General features: G+C 37.7%; 1 protein-coding gene across 4 annotated transcripts; it reads left to right on the top strand.

Annotated features, from left to right (window-relative positions):
• The first annotated feature begins 297 nt into the window (after positions 1-297).
• Positions 298-17,327, top strand: PSMA6 (proteasome 20S subunit alpha 6). Of its 4 annotated transcripts, none has more exons than XM_023731466.1 (8): positions 407-527; positions 2,533-2,648; positions 8,558-8,652; positions 9,307-9,388; positions 10,324-10,479; positions 13,185-13,363; positions 14,827-14,921; positions 17,100-17,327. In XM_023731466.1, the coding sequence occupies exons 4-8, from the start codon at positions 9,373-9,375 to the stop codon at positions 17,155-17,157; spliced, it is 504 nt and encodes a 167-aa protein (XP_023587234.1). In that variant the 5' UTR covers positions 407-527; positions 2,533-2,648; positions 8,558-8,652; positions 9,307-9,372; the 3' UTR covers positions 17,158-17,327. The 4 variants fall into 4 exon arrangements, with proteins under 4 accessions (XP_004376568.1, XP_023587234.1, XP_023587232.1 ...); XM_023731464.1 differs by lacking the exon at positions 407-527 and adding an exon at positions 570-1,157; XM_004376511.2 differs by lacking the exon at positions 2,533-2,648 and having other exon boundaries at positions 298-527.
• Positions 17,328-20,296: the final 2,969 nt, after the last annotated feature.

Here is a 20,296-nt window from a genome sequence, read left to right as displayed (position 1 = left end):
AACCAAACCAAACCCATTGCAGTCGATTCCGACTAACAGTGACCCTATAGGACAAGTAGAACTGCCCCATAGTTTCCAAGGAGCGGCTGGTAGATTCGAGCTACCGACCTTTTGGTTTGCAACCAAACGCTTTACCACTGCACCACCAGGGCCCCCACTCAACAGAGTAAACCCTAAACCTCCACAAACCGAGTTTCACCCGGTAGGCTCAAGCCGCTCAGACCCCGGTTTCGCGCAAGCGCACACCGATCGTCTTCCGCCCGCCCTCCCACTCCCCCGCTTAGGGGTGGGGCCTCGGAGCTGTCTCCATGCTCGCCGTGACGCCTGCGAGAGCGGATGAAGCCTGGCCGGTGCCCCGGAAGCAGCCGCCACGACTTCCGGGAGGGGCTTGTCGCCTGTTGTGTGAGCTGCAGGGCCTGGAGACTGTGCTTGAAGTAGTGAGTGTACCAACATGTCCCGTGGTTCCAGTGCTGGTTTTGACCGCCACATTACCATTTTTTCACCCGAGGGTCGCCTCTACCAAGTAGGTGAGTGAACCGAGTCCACGTGTGGTCCATCCTAATTGCCCTGTCATGGTGCGGCCTTGAGCAAGCAGACGCGGCCACGGGTCTGATCTAGGGCTGAAGCAGGGCTTGATCTGGGAAAGAAGGACCGAGTCCAAACGGAGCCCCGTGGTGTTCCCACTCCCGTCTGAAGGCAGTACTCAGAGACCCGAAGAATGACGGCATAGCTCTCGTCAGGGCGAGCTACCGCATTGTCCGGGCATAATAAAGAATGAAGGGAAGTAGAACTGTAGTGCCTGACTGTGGCTTCCTGGCGCCCCTTCACTTGTTCTGTTCCAGCCTGGGTAGGTCCAGCATCTGTTCTTGTCTAAAGGATAATTGATTTCTTAATCTCCCAACGAAAACGCCCCTTCTCCATTTTCCTTTGTGTGCAACGTGAACTTCCTTGTCCTATGGTGAATTCCACACATGCATTCAGAGCCTACTTTGTGTCAGACACTCTGATGGTCTTAGGGATACAAAGATGAATGTCACACCCTCTCCCATACTGAAGCTCACAGTTTAAAGGGGATGACAGATACGTAAACAAATGGATAAAATGAAAAATGCCGAATTACAAGTTTCTACAGAGTTCAGGACATCTTTGGAAAACTGGTAAATCAGAATGAGTGGCCCGCAATTCTAGAGTTACTCTGAAATTTACATCCCCTGTTAGTCTGTTTGAAAGTTCTGTAGTTTAAAAGTGGCTTCTGAATTGTAGATGAGATAAGGTGAACTAGCTGTTTGCTGAAGCTCAGCTTAAACTCTAAGCTAGCCATCAGTTATTCAGTATAACAGTGTATTTTGTTGGCTTGAAATGGTGTCAGGTTTTAGGTTATGATTATAAGCCAGACTCTTGATCTCTTGCAATAGAGAATTTAGTATTAGGTGAGTCTGATTCATATTCTGGCCCATAACAATTTCATTTTTGAGTGAGTTTAGCACCTCAGGGCCTTGGTGCAGACAGTAATATATCATCTGTGCTTCGAGGGTGTTGGTATAAATGAAGTCCCCTTCATCTGTAAATTTTAAAAATAGAGTTAAAGATAACTTGGAATGATACCGAGTCCACTGTATGGTTACATACTATATATATTGTGGCAAGAAACAACTATTCTGACTTGTTCTAAAATCATTTTGGGTAACTCAGTATCACTTTTAGCTTATTATCCCCAAATGAAAAATATGATCAAAGATAGAAGAGATGATAACTGTATTCTCAAGGAAGTTTCATTTTTGGTGTTTCATTCCTGAGTTTTATAGACTTCTTTTATATTGGACAACTGCTTTCAGTGTTCTGGTTTATAGTTTTTATATGTGAACAGAAGAAGTCACATTTAGATCTACACTTCTGTATATTGATTGTGAAATCCAGTCATAAAGCATAGTCTTTAATGCTTCTTAGGTTTGAAGAGTAAGAAGACTGAGTATAATGTCATTTTAATAGTTTAAAAAGATTTGGAAGAGAACATATAGTTCAAAAACAAGCTTAATATCTAGATAGAATGATTTTAAGGTCTGCTTTGTTGAATAACTGACTCCCTCTGCTATTCAGGGCACTAGTTAGACATTACTGGGAAAAAGAAAGTGAAAGAGTAGTTAGTATGAGCAAGCAGTATAGGGGTGAGGAGTTCAGGCTCTGGAGCCATACCTGGATTCAGATCCCAGCTTGCTCCTTATTAGCAGACCTGGGACAAGTTGGTTTCTATTTGCAAAGATGATCTAATAAGTCTCTCTTTAGGGGGTTATTTTGAGGATTAAATAATGTGATGTATGTACAGTGCTTAGAATAGTACCTGTCACGTACTTAGTGCTCAATAAATATAACTGGATGCCTGTTTGATTCTTTGGGTCATTTTTTTGTCTATATTAGATTAGTAACTCTGTAGACATGGAATATTTCCATTTCTATGGGTCCATCATGCTTGATTTTCTAGTGAAATATATGTGCATAATCATATTGTAAATGCTGTTTATTTATAAATTTTAGAATCCACCAGTAGACAAAACATAAGATTGAATTATAGAGAACAACTTGTTAACCTTGACAGTGGAAAAATAATATAACAAAAAGGGGAGATGAAGGAAGGAAAGATTAATGGAAGAGTAAGTATGCTCCTCATCTTGCATAGTTGGGACTCAAAAAATAAATGTAGTCAAAAGTTGATAAATCAAAAAATAGAAGTTTAAAGTTACAATGCTAACCATAATTATAAACTGTTGATAGTGTTTGCTACCAGGAAGTAGGGAGAAAGACTTCTGCTTTTCATTTTATATCCTTTGGTAGCTATTGAAAATTTTCTCTTAACATATGTATGCAATGTGTATGTATATTTGTGTGTTTTAAGAAAAGCTTTGTAGAACAACATATAGAGCACCTAACTTTAAAATCTAATTTCAGGAATTCCTTAAGTTGCCAATTGGTTGAAACTCAGGCCCTGGTGGGCAAATTAAGCCTGGCTAGTTTCAGGCTCTCCTCTTCTGCTTGCTGTTCCTTTGCTGGATAAGTCTGGCAAAGGGAGGAGAGAAGCGGTCACTTGGATTTGCCTGCCAAGTAGATGTGAGCACCGCTTGGTGGTTTCTAAGAAGAGGGCACGTGGCTATGGAACAGGAAAGGAATTGACTGATGGAGACAGACTGGAGAGGACAGTTTTCTAAATAAATGTAGCAATACATTGTGTACTGAAGCCAGGATCCCTGCTCCACATCAACTCTGAGAACTTTCTTCATCTGTAAAATAGAGATAATAATTCCACCTACGTTATAGGGCTCTTAGGATTTAATGAGTTAATAGATGTAAAGCACTTAGAACAGTGCTTGGCACATAGTAAGTGCTCAATAAATGATTCTGTAAGGGATGCTGTCAAGAAGAAACAAATGGTTGATGTAAATGGAGTCAGGAATTTCACAAGCATTGCCTTGTTTGCAGTTAAAAATATTCTTGTTTTAAAGCAATGTTTCTCAACCCAGACTTCTCATGTCCTCCTTAAATGTGATTTGAAATTTTATATGTACGTATATATATAACTACACCAAAAAAGTAATGGGATCAGTCACTGCTGTTTGAAACCTTGTATATCCCACCACCTCCTCTGACACACACACCAAAATTTCTAATGATCCTGACGCCTTGACGATCACTATTTTAAAGAGTATAATATTAGGAGCCACTGTGAAATGAGCCACACTTCCCAATCGTGTAGACTACAAGGTGAGTGTTATGTGCTGTTGAGTTGGTTCTGACTCATAGCGACCCTACGTACAACGGAACGAAACACCGTCTGGTCCTGTGTCATCCTCACAATCGTTACTATGTTTGAGCCCCTTGTTGCAGCCACTGTGTTAGTTCATCTCATTGAGGGTTTTCCTCTTTTTTGCTGACCTTCCACTTTACCAAGCATGATGTCCTTCTCTAGGGACTGGTCCCTCTTGATACCGTGTCCAGAGTATGTGAAACGAAGTCTCGCCATCCTTGCTTCTGAGGAGCATTCTGGATGTACTTCTTCCAAGACAGATTTGTCTGTTCTTCTGGCAGTCCATGGTATATTCAGTAGTCTTCGCAAACACCATGATTCAAGAGCATCAATTCTTCTTCCGTCTTCCTTATTCATTGTCCAGGTTTTGCAGGCATATGAGGTAATTGAAAATACCAGGGCTTGGGTCAGGTGCACCTTGGTCTTCAAGTTAGCCTCTTTGCTTTTTAACACTTTAAAGAGGTCTTTTGCAGCATATTTGCCCAATGCAATGTGTCGTTTGATTTCTTGACTGCTGCTTCCATGGGCATTGATTGTGGATCCAAGTAAAATGAAGTCCTTGACAACTTCAGTCTTTTCTCTGTTTATCATGATGTTGCTTATTGGTCTAGTTGTGAGGATTTTTGTTTTGTTTATGTTGAGGTATAATCCATACTGAAGGCTGTAGTCTTTGATCTTCATCAGTAATGCTATATGTAGATGACACAACCTTGCTTGCTGAAAATGAAGAGGACTTGAAGCATTTACTGACAAAGATCAAAGACTGCAGCCTGCAAGTTTAGGGAAGGGCAAAATAAGCAGCTTCAAAAAAGTCTTAATAAAATTTTTTTTAGTCATTTAGTCAACATTAAAATTGAATACAGACATATCCTGTAGAATGCCTGCCTTGCTCTAGTAGAACATCCTTGTTTTTTAATAACCAAGCTTCACAGAATGTATGCAGTATTACCTTCCAATCTACATATGGAGAAAAAGAAAAAACTAAAATTAACAGTGGAATAGGAAATGCTACAGGAATTGAGAAGAGGATTGGAAAATCACATCTGGGACAGTCAGAAAAAGTGTCCATAGGAAATGGAAGAGACTTGAGTGGGAAGGCAAGCTTTAGATCAGTGGAGAGTAAGAAGGATTCCAGGCAGGGGCATGAAGAAGCAAAGACATGGGTATGGGAAAGATCAAGGTCTATAAACAAATTACAGTGTAAGAAGAGAGCTGGCAAATATTAAAGACAAATAGCCCACCATAGAAAGCCCATACCTGGAATATTTTTTTAGGCCAAAATCATATTCTGAACAACCAGGTAAAAATAGCAAGCAGTTGACAGTGTGGTACTGAAATTTAGGTGAGATCAAGGCTCTAGTGACCAAGATATGAGAATCATCAATATAGGGGTGATTTAAAAAAAAAAAAAAAAAAAAACCATTGCTGTCAAGTCAGTTCTGACTCATAACGACCCTAAAGGACAGAGTAGACCTGCCCATAGGGTTTCCAAAGAGCGCCTGGTGGATTTGAACTATCAACCTTTTTGTTTAGCAGCCTGAGCTCTTACCACTGCACCACCAGGGCTATAGTTCCTAATATTTCCTTATCCTTTTCATCTCTGTAACAGCTGTAGTGATAGCTAACCCCTCTTTGGTTCCTGATACTGATAATTTGTACTGTCTTTTATTTTCTTGATTAATCTAGCTAGGAATTTGTATTCATTTCCTGTGGCTGTCTGCAAACTTAGTGGCTTAAAAGAACAGAAAATTATTTTCGCTTAGTTCTGGAAGCCATAAGTCCAAAATCAGCTTCACTGGGCTGAAATTAAGGTGTCAGCAGGGCTGTGCTCCTTCTGCAGACTCTAGAGGAGAATCTGTTCCTTGCCTCTTCTGCTTCTGGTAGGTGCCAGCATTCCTTGTTTGTGACTGCGTCACTCTAATCTTCAAGGCCAACATCTTCAAATCTCTCTCTGCTCCCTTTTCACAGTGCCTTCTCCTCTGTGCATAAAATCTCCCTCTGCCTTCTTTTATAAGGACAGATGTGATTGCATTTAGGGTGCGCCTAGATAATGCATGTTAAGCTCATTTCAACATCCTTAATCTCACCTGTAAAGACCCTATTTATGCCATATAAGGTAACATTCACAGGTTTCAGAAGGTTAAGATGTGGATATCTTTTGGGGAGCCATTTTCAGCCTGCCACAAGTTTATAATTTTGTTGATTTGTTGTTGTTGTTCCAAGAACCAGTTTTTGACTTTGTTGATTTTCTCTTTTTGTGTGTTTTCTATTTCATTGATTTCTTTTCTAATTTGAGTTTACTTTGCTCTTTTTCTAACTTAAAGTAGAAACTTAGGTCATTGAATTTAGACCTGTCTTAGTCATCTAGTGCTACCATAGCAGAAATACCACAAGTAGATGGTTTTAATGAAGAGAAATTTCTTTCCTCACAGTCAAAATAGGCTAAAAGTCTAAATTCAGGGTGTCAGCGCCAGGGGAAGGCTTTTTCTCTCTGTCGGCCTTTTTCTCTTCAGTGTTCCCCTGGACTAGGAGCTTCTCGGTGCAGGGACCCTGGTCCAAGGGACGTGCTCTGCTCCTGGCACTGCTTTCTTGATGGTATGAGGTCCCCCTGTCTCACTGCTCACTTCTGTCTTTTATATCTCAAGAGATTGCCTCAGGACACAATCCAGTCTTGTAGATCAGGTCCTGCCTTACCAACACAACTGCCACCCATCCTCTCTCATTAACATCATAGAGGCAGGTTTACAACATGCAGGAAAATCACACAGTACCAGGAATTGTGGCCTAGCCAAATTGATACACACATTTTTTGGGGGACATAATTCAAACCATGACAAGACATTTTCTAATGTAATCAGTTAAGGCTGTTGTATTATTTTTCTGTACTACATAAAGAGTAAACATTTATTATCTCAAAATTTCTGTGTGTCAGGAGCAGTCTGGGCACAGTTTAGCTGGGTACTCTGCTTAGGATTTCACAAAGCTTCAATCATGGTGTCAGCCAGGCTGTGTCCTCATCTGGAAGCTTGACTGGAGAAGAATCTGCTTCCAGGTTCACTCCAGTTGTCGGCAGAATTCATTTCCTTGCGGTTGTAGGACTGAGGGCCCCAGTTTCTTGTTGGCTGTTTGACTGGAAACCATCTGTGGTTCCTTGCCACATGGCCACTTACTTCATGAAGCCAGCAAGGAGAATCTCTGGAGTGAGTCTCCTAGTCTTATGTAATGTGGTATAATCAAGGGAGTGACATCCTGTCACCTTTTCCATATTCTGTTGATTAGAAACAAGTTATATGTCCTGCCCACACTCAAGGGGAGGGGATCACCCAAAGGTGGAAACACCAGGAGGCAAGAATCATGTGAGGGGCCACCTTAGATTTTGTCCGCCACAACTTATAAAATTCTCTCTAGCCATTGTTTTAGCTGCATCCTACAGATTTTGATATATTGTATTTTTATTATCATTCAGTTCAAAATATTTTTTATTTAATTTCTTCTTTGACCTGTGGATTACTTAGAAGTGTGCTATTTAATTTCCAAATATTTAGGGATTTCAATCCTTTAAAATTTACTGAGATTTGTTTTATGGCCCAGCATATGATCTGTCTTGGTAAATATACCATGTGCACTTGAAAAGAATATATATTCTGCAGTTGTTGACTATCATTTTCTACAAATATCAGTTAGATCAAGGTGGTTGATAGCATGGTTCAGATCATGTATATCCACTCTTTTTTTGTCCATTCCTGGCAGTTGCTGAGTGGGCCTGTTAAAATCTTCACCTATGATTGTGGGATTGACCATTTCTTCCTTTAATCTTGTTCATTTTTCTTTTACATATTTTGAATCTCTCTTATTAGGTGCTTTGCATGAGTTAATGATTGTATGCCTTCCTGATGAATGTATTCTTTTACCATTATGAAATCTCCCTTTTTATTTCTGATAATACTCTTTGTCTTGAAGTCTATCATGTCTGATATTAGTATAGCCACTTCAGCCTCCTTATGCTTCCTTTTACCTTTTTCATTCCATTTATCAAAGTGCATCTCAGGTAGACAGCATATAGTTGGGTCTTGCTTTTTATCCATTCTGACAATTTCTGCCTTTTAATTGGAGTAAACGTGTATTAATATTTAATGTAATTGTTGACATTTTGGGGTTTAAGCTTACCATTTTATTATTCTTTTTGTCTCTATTTTGTTTATTTGCTTATTTGTTCTTTTTTGCCTTCTTTCTTGTCCTCTTTTGGATTATTTGAATAGTTTTTACAATTTCATTTTAATTTACATATTACCTTTTTGGCTCCTTTTTTTTTTAGTGGTTGCTCTAGGGATTACAGTGTGCATCCTTAACTTTTCCCAGTCTTCTTAGAGTTATATTTACCACTTCACATAAAATGTACAAGCCTTGAAATCTTATAAGTCCATTTATTCCCTCTCCTTTATATAAGTAATACATCTATATACTTAAAAATTCCGTAAGACAGTGTTATAAGTTTTTGCTTTCAACAGTGGTAAGTGTTTTTAAAGAAATAGAGAAAAAAAATCTTTTATATTATCCAGATGTTTACCATTTTTGATGTTCTTCATTCCTGACTGGAATTTTCATTTGCTATCATTGACTTCTCATGTTTTGAATGATATACCATATCAATTCATTTGTCTCTACCTCATTCTTTTTAATGACTGCGTATTATTCCATTGTGTGACTCTATGATAATTTATTCTTCTTTAAAAAAAAAAAAAAAACTATCCTCTTTTCCAGAATATGCTTTTAAGGCTATTAACCAGGGTGGCCTTACATCAGTAGCTGTCAGAGGGAAAGACTGTGCAGTAATTGTCACACAGAAGAAAGTACCTGTAAGTAATACGGCCCAAATAGCCAATTCTTGTGGAATAAATGTAAGAATTTTTCATGAGTTTGTACAAAGATATTTTATTGCCTGTCTAAGTTAACATTATGTTTGCTTTGACGATATTTTCCCATCAGTCATTCAAGAAGTATTTATTGAGCATCTATATACAATTTAGTTGAGGAGACAGAATTAACACATTGAACGTTGTGGTATGTTTGTAAGCACAATAGGATCTCAAGGTCTTTTGTCATAGGGACAAGACAAGCTTTGGTGAGATATAGTTCTTGCCCACAGGGAACAGATCATCTAGAAAAGGAAAACAGTTTCCCTCCCCGTTTGTAACAATTGCTTTTAACTGTAAAATGAACGTAAGACATTTATTATTTGTTATAGTTCCATTAAAAAAAAAAAAAAAAACCCCAAACCAAACCCATTGCCTTCGATTCTGACTCATAGTGACCCTATTGGACAGAGTAGAACTGCCCCACAGGGTTTCCAGGGAGCAGCTGGTGGATTCAAACTGCTGACCTTTTGGTTAGCAGTCAAGCTCTTAACCACTGAGCCACCAGGGCTGCTTATAGTTCCATAGCATTGCTTTTTTTAAAGCTAAACAAAGAACTGTGATTTTTTAATTATCTTGATTTATTTTGTTCATTAGGACAAATTATTGGATTCCAGCACGGTGACTCACTTATTCAAGATAACGGAAAACATTGGCTGTGTGATGACAGGAATGACAGGTAATCAACTCAATACCTGCTTAGGTATACAAGCCTTATGTTACTTTCTTCAAATTATTTTTGTGTTTTGTTTTAATTTTAAAGCCCCCTTTAGTGACTTAATGAGTATATTTGTAATCTTCCAAGATGGTTATCTGTGTCTTCAGAGTATTATGAGCTTTTTTAAAATTATAAATATAATGGAATTAGGCCTTTTTGTCACTGCCAGCGCAACTGGGCTAAGGCCTATCTCATAGATGATTTATCTTACTTCAACTATAGTTATTTCAGCTATTTTAGGGGACCTAGCTCAGTATATCTCAAACCTGGTCATGATAACACTTGTTAGCAATGAGTAAGAATTATAAAAATTACTTTGCATTTCTATTTTCTGAAATCAAGGGAAAAATTCAAGACTACCCCTCCCCCACAAAAATCAAGATAAACATTCTCTCTTTTGGCCATTCTAAAAAACCAGGGTCACATAGAAGCCTATGATTCATATTTTTAGGAATAAGTTTCTATTTTTAAAAACAAGTACAATTTCACTGGGAAAGGGATAAGATTTACTGATTTTAAATTTAATGCAAAATTTTTTAAATTAGCCTAGAAAATTCACTGCATGTTTATTTCTGATAATTGTGTTCTTGTTCTTTTGGGAGTTACAAGACACTTGTAGAGACTATTTTGACAGCTGATGAAGGGTTTAGCACAAAAGGGCAGTACAGTATATAAAGCTCAATCTTTTAAAAAATTTTCCTTTTTTTAAGTCATGTCTTTCTGTGCTGAATCATTGGTGGGAGAAAAGGCCAGAGTAGACCACTTCTCCTTTCCTTAACTCATAATGGATATATATATATATATATTTATACATACACATATGATGGGAAAATTGTCTGGCTTTGAGGTTCATTCTTTTCTTCTAAAGAAGTAAACCTATGTTTTTATACTATCAGCTGACAGCAGATCCCAGGTACAGAGGGCTCGCTATGAGGCAGCTAATTGGAAATACAAATATGGCTATGAGATTCCTGTGGACATGCTGTGTAAAAGAATTGCAGATATTTCTCAGGTCTACACGCAAAATGCTGAAATGAGGCCTCTTGGTTGTTGTAAGTATATTGAGGTGTCTCCCAAATGATTGATGAATTAAAATTTTTTTTAAAAGAACATGTTTTTAGTAAGATTTAAGTAACACTTGGTTCTGAACATTAGTTTGGAAATTGTGTAAGATAGGGAAATCTTTATTATAAATCAGAGGTGAAGGATAGGTTTGACAACATTATCAATGTTTTTGACATTTCTTTAAAATTTAGATGCTGTTAGACTTTTATCAAAATATTTCTGAGACTAGACTATGAGACATAAAATGATACTCGTGAAGAGTATGCTTCTTAGCTCAAGCAGATACATGAGACTAAATGGGCAGCTCCTGTCCAGAGGCGAGATGAGAAGGCAGAGAGTGTCAGGAGCTGGTTGAATGGACACGGGAAATCGGGGTGGAAAGGAAGAGTGTGCTGTCACAGTATAGGGAGAGCAACGAGGTCAGATAACAATGTATGTATAAATTTTTGTATGAGAGACTAACTTGCATTGTAAACTTAAAGCACAACAATTAAAAAAAAATAAAATAAAATATGTTTGCGAGAGTGTGTGATTTGAAAGAACCAAGTCCCTGTTAATGGTAGGCTATTGTAAGGTAATGTACTCTTTGGAAATTCTAGACTACTAGTTCCATAAAAATGGCTAAATTCGGCACCTTGACAATGCAGCTGTTTCTTTTCACCAACCTAAAGAACCAGGGTCACGTCGAAGCCTGTGATTCATATTTTTAGAATAAATTTCTATTTTTAAAAACAAGTAAAATTTCATTGAGAAAGGGATAAGATTTACTGATTTTAGAGTTAATGCAGTAAACCAGCCTGGAAAATTAAGTGCATATTTGTTTCTGATGTTGTGTTGTTCCTTTGTGAGAATTAAGACAGTCAATGTAATGGTTTCTCTTTAGCATTCGACCCTGTTGACCTCTCACTTAAAAATTACTTTTCATTTGATTTCTTCAATGATACTCTCTTTTCCTCTGCCTCAGTTTTGTTAGCTCATCCTCTTCTGCTGGTCCCTTAAATGTTGTTGCTCACCAGGGTTCTCTTCTGGGTCCTCCCTTTGGTCTATCTGGGTGATCTCACCCACTTCATGGCTTCATTTACTACCTTCATGCCAATCACTCCCAGATTATCCTTAGCCCAGTCCTCAGTGCCCCACAGACACCTAAAGCTTCAAATCATTCCTATTTTCCTATATTCATCTTCACCTTATCTTTCCTGACCTCCACACCCTTTCACTGGTCATCTGATCAGTCATCAAGTTTTAGATCAATATCTTTTCTGTCTCCATCTCCTTTGTCGTTTCTTTATTGACCATTGCCTTTGCAACCTATCTGATGTACCTGTTTCTTTCCTCGCTTCTCACTCTTTCCTACTTTGTCCTCCGTATTGCTATATGAGTTGCCATTCTAAAATTGAATTTTCATTGTTGTTCCCTAGGAAAAACTGATTCCTCATGGTCTATGGGGTAAATTTCAAACTTCTTAATATGGTGTGCAAGGTCCTTTACAGTTTACTCCCATTAGTTTCTCTTCTACTGCTTTCCTCCCTCATCCAAAGCCCTGCAATATACAGATCTTCTTGTCATCCCTGAGTGCATCCTGCTCTTTTATGGCTCAATGCCTCTGCACATGCTGTTCCTTTTGCCTCAGTTACCCTTCTTACCCTTAGTACCTATAAACTCTGCTCATGTTGCAAGACCTTGCAATAAAGAAGTGTTTCTTGTTTCCTCCAGGCAATAAATGGGTATCTTTTTTTCATGTTGTCCTGTTCTTGTATATATTAAGTCTAATATGTAAAAAAAAATTCAACTCAAGCAGATACCTGATCACTGTCATAGTCAGTAAAATAAGGTTGAAAATTCCTCATTTGTAGACTATAAAACATCTATAAATATGAATAAAGTAGTTGGTTAATACTGCATCTTATATACTAGGACACTATATAAAAGAGGTTCAAATCTAGAATATAAGAAAGCAGGAATTAGGCCATTCCTTACTTAAATGCTTTGTTACCTGCTCTGCTGAGTAGAAAGAAGTTTGACAGTGCTGTTGATTTTACTTGTATGTAATATGATAACATGATTAGGTTCATAGTAACAAAGTTATATGTACATAATTTGAGTTTGGTTTGTATGGACTGCTTACCAGAGTGGTCACAGTAATGACAAGGAGCAGTGTAAAGGTGAGGAAGTTGTCCTTAGATGTGTTTCACTTTGTGTCAGCATTCGCAAAGTGTGTTCTATACACTGTTAGTTCCCTGGAACCTTAATAGGCATTTCTTAATTAAATTAAATTTAAAAAAAAAAAATTTAAGAACTGCTAAGTTAAATAGGTCAGCTTACAGCAGAACAATTTAGAACAGTTAATATGCTGTTGTATACTATTTGTCTCAAAAAGGGGTATATGAAAAGTGTGTTTTCCAAGTTTGTTTGACCAGGTAATGTCTTGAGAGATTAGGGTTCAAAGGTAATAGCAAGGATTGGAAAATTGTTTTGCAAATTACATTTGCGATAATACAGACTGTTTCTTAATGTCTGTGATAAATCCTTGGGTGAAATAGAAGTTTGTTACCTAATTTATCTGTAATGATAACTTGTATTTTGTATATCAGTTTTTTTAAAGCAAAACACATTAAAATTGATGGTCAGAGTAATGATTAACAACACCAAAAAGTACAAGATATTTCATTAGGTATTTTTTTTTTCTTTTTAGGTATGATATTAATTGGTATAGATGAAGAACAAGGCCCTCAGGTGTACAAGTGTGATCCTGCAGGTTATTACTGTGGGTTTAAAGCCACTGCAGCAGGAGTTAAACAAACTGAGTCAACCAGCTTCCTTGAAAAAAAAGTGAAGAAGAAATTTGATTGGACATTTGAACAGACAGTTGAAGTAAGCCAGCAAAAAGAGCTCACGTTTTTATGCTGTATAGAATATTCAGGATTTTTGCATAATTGACAGTTCATAAAGGCTATTCCTAGGTAGCATCATGAGATCCAAGTTTTGTCAGCTTAATAGAAAACTGATGTCCTTCAGCTTACATGGGAACAATGAGGACTGCTTTATTCACTTAATTATCTCATTTCATAATGTATTTGAAACAGCTTTCAACAAAACAGATGATAAAATGGGAAAATATAAATAAGAATAGGAATCAAGACCTAAGCCCAAAGACCTGTATGGTTGCTGTGGTTGAGACTTAAGCTTCCTGGTAGCAAAGTGAAAAGAGAGAGTCAGTAATACTGCTGTATGGTCCTAAAGGAAAAACAGCCATACACCAAATTCTTAGGGAAGCAAACCTCTCCCTAGTGTAAAAATATACTCACAGGATGATTTGGCAGAGAAATTTTATCTAGGATGCAAAAGTAGAGCTAGCTTTCTGCAGAGTTCATGAGGGTATTAATCATTTTGGTTGGGAAATTTTAAATTGACAAATCCATTGCCATCGAGTGTATTCTGACTCATAGCAAACCTACAGGACAGGGTAGAACTGCCCCATAGGGTTTCCAGGGAGCAGCTGGTGAATTTGAACTGCCAGCCTTTTGGTTAACAGCTGAACGCTTCACCAGTGCACCATCAGGATTCCTTAAAATTGACAAGCTAACATTCTTATATAAATATTTAGTAATTTTACACTGTAAAGAGGCCTCTTATTTACCGCTAAGAAATTAAAGCAAAAATTTTAGTAGATTTTGAATGTGAGGGTCTGGGATAAAGGCATTCTGAAGACTAACAACATGCTTCTGATAAATGACAAAGGGAAAATTGCCATAAGCTTCTTTTATGTTTGATTGACAGTGTATCTTACTTATACTAACAGGAGATGTAATGCCAATTCTCACCTGGGAGTTACTGTGCCCTGTTTAAATGTTCCTTAAAGGTTTTGTTGTTTCGTTTTCCTAATAATTGCAGCTCATAATTAGTTACATAAATAATAATCACATCAGATACTAAATCACATAAAACATTCTCAAATTGTTACTACCGTACATTCCCTGAAGGTGGAGATTCGTCTTTGTCCTATCCTCCTTCCCTTCCCCTGACACCGCAAGTGCTGTCATTGTGCCCAGTGTGTAATGATCATCAAACAAACCGTTTTGTCTAAACCATCCTATTTTGTTTGATGGACCACTTTAATTTGTGGCTTAACTTGGTAGAAACAAGTTTCTTGTCATTGGCAGGTGACATATTAGAGCTAAGCAATCTATTAGTAACGTGGCTATAGAACTGCATCACTGGAACATGGAGCAAAAATGGATAGCAAATGATTAACTCATACGTAATTTAAATAAACTTGGAATGAGAAGTTCTTGGAATCTCTGAAAAATACCATATCCTGTTGATATTTTTTTCAGACTGCAATTACATGCCTGTCTACTGTGCTATCAATTGACTTCAAACCTTCAGAAATTGAAGTTGGAGTAGTTACAGTTGAAAATCCTAAATTCAGGTGAGTCATATTGTCAGCCATGTACTTAAAGAAGTTTGCCAAGTGCTAAAGTTCCAGGCTAGGAAGGTGGAGATCTGGGTCCATTTGTCCTATAACTTGGGGGAAAAAAATTTCTTGAACTATGCTTACAGCTTTTTTCTTTAGCACCTGAGAGATCTGTTTTAAAATTGATTGGATGTTTCTTTTTAAGACAGACATAACAGTTTTTCTCCTCATTTCAGAGTGATTTTATATATCACAAAGGGTGACATAAAATAACCATTTTTAGATACGGAATAAAGAAAGCATAAGTGTTTTTATATTTTAAGATCAATAGTAATTCAAGTCCCAGTGTAGTAGTTTTCAAGTTTTTCAGGTAGAGCTTTGATTATTCAGTGGTTATTTAAGTGGAGCTTTGAAGAGCAATATGAAATATTGATATACATCAGACCTTTATCTGGAGATCTTTGGGAAACCCCGAATTTTGAGTATAACTAATTGAATTGCAGATGCTGGATGCTGGTCTGTTCTTACTCAGAGACTAACTCCCACACGTCAGCCTTAACAGCTTCCATGATTCAAATCCATACCGGGTGCTTAATATGTATCAGCTTATTCAGTCCTCCCAGCAGCCCTATGAGGTGCTTCACATACCATGGACCAAGATGCTGTTGTTTATTAGTGAAAAATATTCAGTTAAATTTACAGATGTAAGGAACTGCTGCAAGGCATTTTAACTACTCTTTGTACCTACTCTTAGATCACAACCGTAAGGACACATGGGCATGGTTGGGAAAAAAGGTGGCAAACTAAGTTTAACCAGACCTTGAAGACTTTTTTGTTAAGAAACATTTTTTTCTAGTTTGTTCTTTTTGTTGCCTGCAGGTGAGTGATATAAACATGAAAGATTTAAGAAAAATTCATAAGATTAAAAAAAAATGACAACAACCAGAATTGAGTCCATCCTAACATTTTTTTTTCCTGTAGGAAAAGATTGCCTTTTTTTTTCCTTTTTAGCAGTAAAATTTCAGTAGGAGCAGTTTACAAGTCCCTCTAAAGAACCGGAAAATAGTTCTTGTTTTCTTGTCTAGCCTGAGACACTCTGATAGTAACCTTTAAAATGTTTAGCTCCATTGATTACTTAAATAAATGGATAGAAACCAAAGATCCTATTTCTCCAAAAAGCCCTGTATCATTTAAAAAATTTTTATAGTAAGTATACTTAAATAAAGGAGCCCTGGTGGCACGGTGGTTAAGCACTCTGCTGCTAACCAAAAGGTTGGCAATTCGAACCTACCAGCTGCTCCATGGGAGAAAGATGTGGCAGTCTGCTTCCATAAAGATATCTAGCCTTGGAAACCCTGTGGGGCAGTTCTGCTCTGTCCTGTAGGTCACTATAAGTTGGAATTGCCTCGATGGCCGTGGGTTTGGGTTTTTTGTTTTTTTAACTAGAATATATTGCATAAGCATCAACATCTATATAAACTACTTATATTGCCTCCAGTTGCACTAAAAAAATGTGACAAATTTCACTTTTTTAAAAGTCAGATGGTAATAGGTCACCTTAACAAGGTTACCAAGCATCTGGTTCCTTTCTGGGCAGACATCATTTAGAAAATATCATGTGTTCAACATGGAGTGCCTTTTGCTACTAGAGTATTCAGAGAATTACAATTTTATGTTCATGGATTTCTACTGCTGAACCTGGGCAACTTCTTTTTTTTATCTACTTAAAATTCTCAATGAATTGTCTTCTCTTAGCTGATATGGACTTGAGTTATACTAGGTATAAAGGCATTTTTTACATAGGGTCTGAAATAGACTACATTATGTGTACTTTAGCTTTATATTACTCAGTTTAAATATTTTCTATCGTAGCTGCAACTGAAGGGTTTTGTTTTCAGAAGACCGAGTTCTGGATCCGATGTCAAAGAAGTAAATATTTTTGTTTATCGATAGAGTTGATGTGTCTGGGAATTCCTTCAGAATAATCTGAAGAAGTAGTGGTAGGCATATAGATTTAAAGAGATTGGCCATAAATTGGTAATTGATGAAGTTTTTTGATAGATACACAGTTTTTTGATAGAGAGGGATTCTTTATACTAACTACTCTATTTTTGTATTGGTTTGAAATTTTCCATAATAAGAAGCTTTTAAAAACTAAGTCATTGTTTTTTCTTTTTCCCTTTTACTTTTTAGGATTCTTACAGAAGCAGAGATTGACGCCCACCTTGTTGCTCTAGCAGAAAGAGACTAAACCTAATCAGTTTACCAAATCCATAATGCCACTTGCTGGTGTGTTTGGTAAAAACAAACCAACATTATGGAGGCCCCTGGATTGAAAAAGGAACCTCTCCCACTCCTCCTACCCCTGAAGTGGTTAGGACTCTGTATAAATAAAAACAGTGCTTTTGGAAAATAATAGCATCCTGTCTTGTTTACCTCCAGTTTTAAGTATTAAGCCTTTAGTACATGCAAACTTTTAACTGTTCACCATCCTCAAATTATAACTTTATTCATTTTGTTTACAGAGATGCAGGTTTCCTTGGCTTCAGGAACTTTAATAGCTAGAAATTTAAACTCTGGCTATGTGGCATAATTAATAAATAGCAAAATAAAATTTTGCTTTATTATTGTGTTTTAGGTGAAAATTTACAGTGCTAATTAGTTACTCATTCAAAAATTTATACACAAATTGTTTTGTAACATTGGTCGCATTCCCCGCCAGTGTGTCAGCACACTCCTTCTTTCCCTTTACACCCCGGGTTCCCCATGGCCATGCATCCAGGTTTCCTGTCCTTCCTGCCTTCTCGTCTTTGCTATTGGACAGGTGTTGCCCATTCAGTCGCCTATACTTGATTGAACTAAGAAGCACGTTACTTAGACGTGTTGTTTGTTTTATAGGGCTGTCTAATCTGGCTGAAAGGTGGACTTCAGGAGTGGCTTCAGTTCTGAGTTAGCAAGGTCTCTGGAGGCCATAGTTTTGGGGGTCCCCCCAGTCTCTGTCAGACCTGTAAGTCTGGTCTTTTTTTGTGAATTTGAATTTTGTTCTACATTTTTCTCCTGCTCTGTCCAGAACCCTCTATTGTGATCCCTGTCAGAGTGGTCAGTGGTGGTAGTTGGGCACCGTCTAGTTCTGGGCTCAGCCTGGTGGAGGCTGTGGCTCATGTGATCCCTTAGTCCCTTCGACTGATATTTTCCTTGTATCTTTGGTTTTCTTCATTCTCCTTTGCTCCAAACATGAGGGGACCAATAGATATATTTTAGATGGTTGCTGACAAGCTTTTAAGACCCAGGCGATAACCCAAGTAGGACATAGAACATTTTCTTTATGAAATACGTTATGCCAGTTGACCTAGATGTCCCCCAAGACCATGGTTCCCAGCCCTCAGTCCCAGTAACTCGGTCCATCAAGGTGTTTGGATGTGTCTAGGAAGCTTCTGTGGCTTTGCCTTCATCAAGTTGTGCTGACTTTCCCTATATTGGGTATTGTCTTTCCCTTCACCAGAGTTAACATTTGCCTACTGTCTAGTTAGCGATTTCTCCTCCCCACTCCTCCCATCCCTTGTAACCATCAAAGATTGTTTTTTTCTGTGTGTAAACCTTTTCTTGAGTTGTTGGAGTTGTTGTAATAGTGGTCTCATACAATATTTGCCATTTTGTGATTGACTTAATTCACTCAGCATAATGCCGTCCACATTCATCCATGTTGTGAGATGTTTTGCAGATTCATCATTGTTCTTTATCTTTGTGTAGTATTCCATTGTGTGTTTGTACCATAATTTGTTTATGCATTCATATGTTGATGGGCACTCAGGTTGTTTCCATCTTTTTGCTATTGCAAATGCTGCTGCAGTGAACATGGGCATGCATATGTGTGTTTGTGTGTGACAGCTCTTATTTCTCTAGCATATATTCCTAGGAGTGGGATTACTGGATCGTATGGTATTTCTATTTCTAGCTTTTTAAGGAGGCACCATATCGTTTTCCGTTTTGCATTCCCACCAGCAGTGCATAAGAGTTCCAGTCTCCCCACAGCCTCTCCAACATTTGTTATTTTCTATTTTTTTGATTAGTGCCAGTTATATTGGTGTGAGATGGTATCTTATTGTACTTTTGATTTGCATTTCTCTAATGGCTAATAATCTCGAGCATTTCCTCATGTGTCTGTTAGCTGCTTGAATGTCTTCTTTGGTGAAGTGTCTGTTCATATCCTTTGCCAATTTTTCAGTTGGATTATTTGCCTTTTTGTTGTTGAGGTGTTGAAGTATTCTATAGATTTTAGAGATTAGACCCTTGTTGGATGTCATAGCCAAAAACTTTTTCCCAGTCTGTAGGTTCTCTTTTTACTTTTTTGGTGAAGTCTTTTGATGAGCGTAGTGTTTAATTTTCAGGCTCTCCCAGTTATCTAGTTTATCTTCTGGTGTTTGTGCATTGTTAGTTACAGTTTGTATTGAATTTATGCCATGTATTAGGGCCCCTAGCGTTGTCCCTAATTTTTCTTCCACGATCTTTATCATTTTAGGTTTTATATTTAGGTCTTTGATCCATTTTGAGTTAGTTTTTGTGTATGGTATGAGGTATGGCTACTGTTTCATTTTTTTTTAACAGATGGACATCCAGTTTTGCCAGCACCATTAAAATTCTGCTTTTGAAACTTTCTCTGATGGTAAATTGGCATGCAAGGCAAGGCCTTTATTTTACATTTCCTCATTCAAGCAGGATGTTCCTGAGTTTGGACTGCAAGTTCCATTGAAGGCTTTAAATATAATAAAAAGATTAGCATGATTGATGTTCAGCAGTTTTGAGATAATACATTTAATGTGTACTCAGTAAAGAATAGAAATTGTAGTTACTTTCAGGAAACAAAAGGCTAGAAGGTTGTAGAATATTTGTTATTTTCTGTGCTGCCTTAAGGTTAAGTATTTAAAGCATCAGTTAAGTAATTGGTTTGCTGTAAAGTTTGGAGAGACCATCAATAACAATGTTCAGGAAAAAAGTCCAAACTGTATACTCAGAATAATCAGTTTTTTAAAATGTACGGAATTAAGTTGTTTTTTAAAATTCTAGAGTGTTTTCCCTGGTGACGTGAACCACTAATTGTTAGCGATGATCCAAAAATCTAGGCAAGACTAAGGTCAATAAATTTTATGTCCTCATTTGCACTGGGTGAGACTAGTGCTGCTGGCATTGCCTCACACAGGTGAGTGTGGCTGCTGGGCTAGTAGCAATCACTGGAGTCAGAGTTGCTCCTGTTTCCACGGCCACCAGGCCTGCAGACAAGGGGAGGCAATGTGAACATGTGACCACTAGGAGCAGGAAACTTCATCGACCACATCCTCTTCAGAGCTGAGTCATGAGTTGTAAAGTTTCCTAGCAGGGAAGTAGGGTTCTTC

This window comes from Trichechus manatus, unplaced genomic scaffold (genome assembly GCF_000243295.1).
Source record: "Trichechus manatus latirostris isolate Lorelei unplaced genomic scaffold, TriManLat1.0 scaffold00043, whole genome shotgun sequence".
In the NCBI taxonomy this organism is placed as follows: Eukaryota; Metazoa; Chordata; class Mammalia; order Sirenia; family Trichechidae; genus Trichechus; species Trichechus manatus.
Note: the sequence above shows the minus strand (reverse complement) of the source record. Positions and strands in the feature narration are given on the sequence as shown.

What these genes read in the sequence shown, in the direction of transcription:
- PSMA6 (XM_004376511.2), top strand. Translation starts at nt 452, where the DNA reads ATGTCCCGTGGTTCCAGTGCTGGTTTTGACCGCCACATTACCATTTTT. An exon ending in AATGAGGCCTCTTGGTTGTT is followed by an intron (nt 10,480 to 13,184) that starts GTAAGTATATTG and finishes TTTTCTTTTTAG; the next exon opens with GTATGATATTAATTGGTATA. An exon ending in CATTTGAACAGACAGTTGAA is followed by an intron (nt 13,364 to 14,826) that starts GTAAGCCAGCAA and finishes TATTTTTTTCAG; the next exon opens with ACTGCAATTACATGCCTGTC.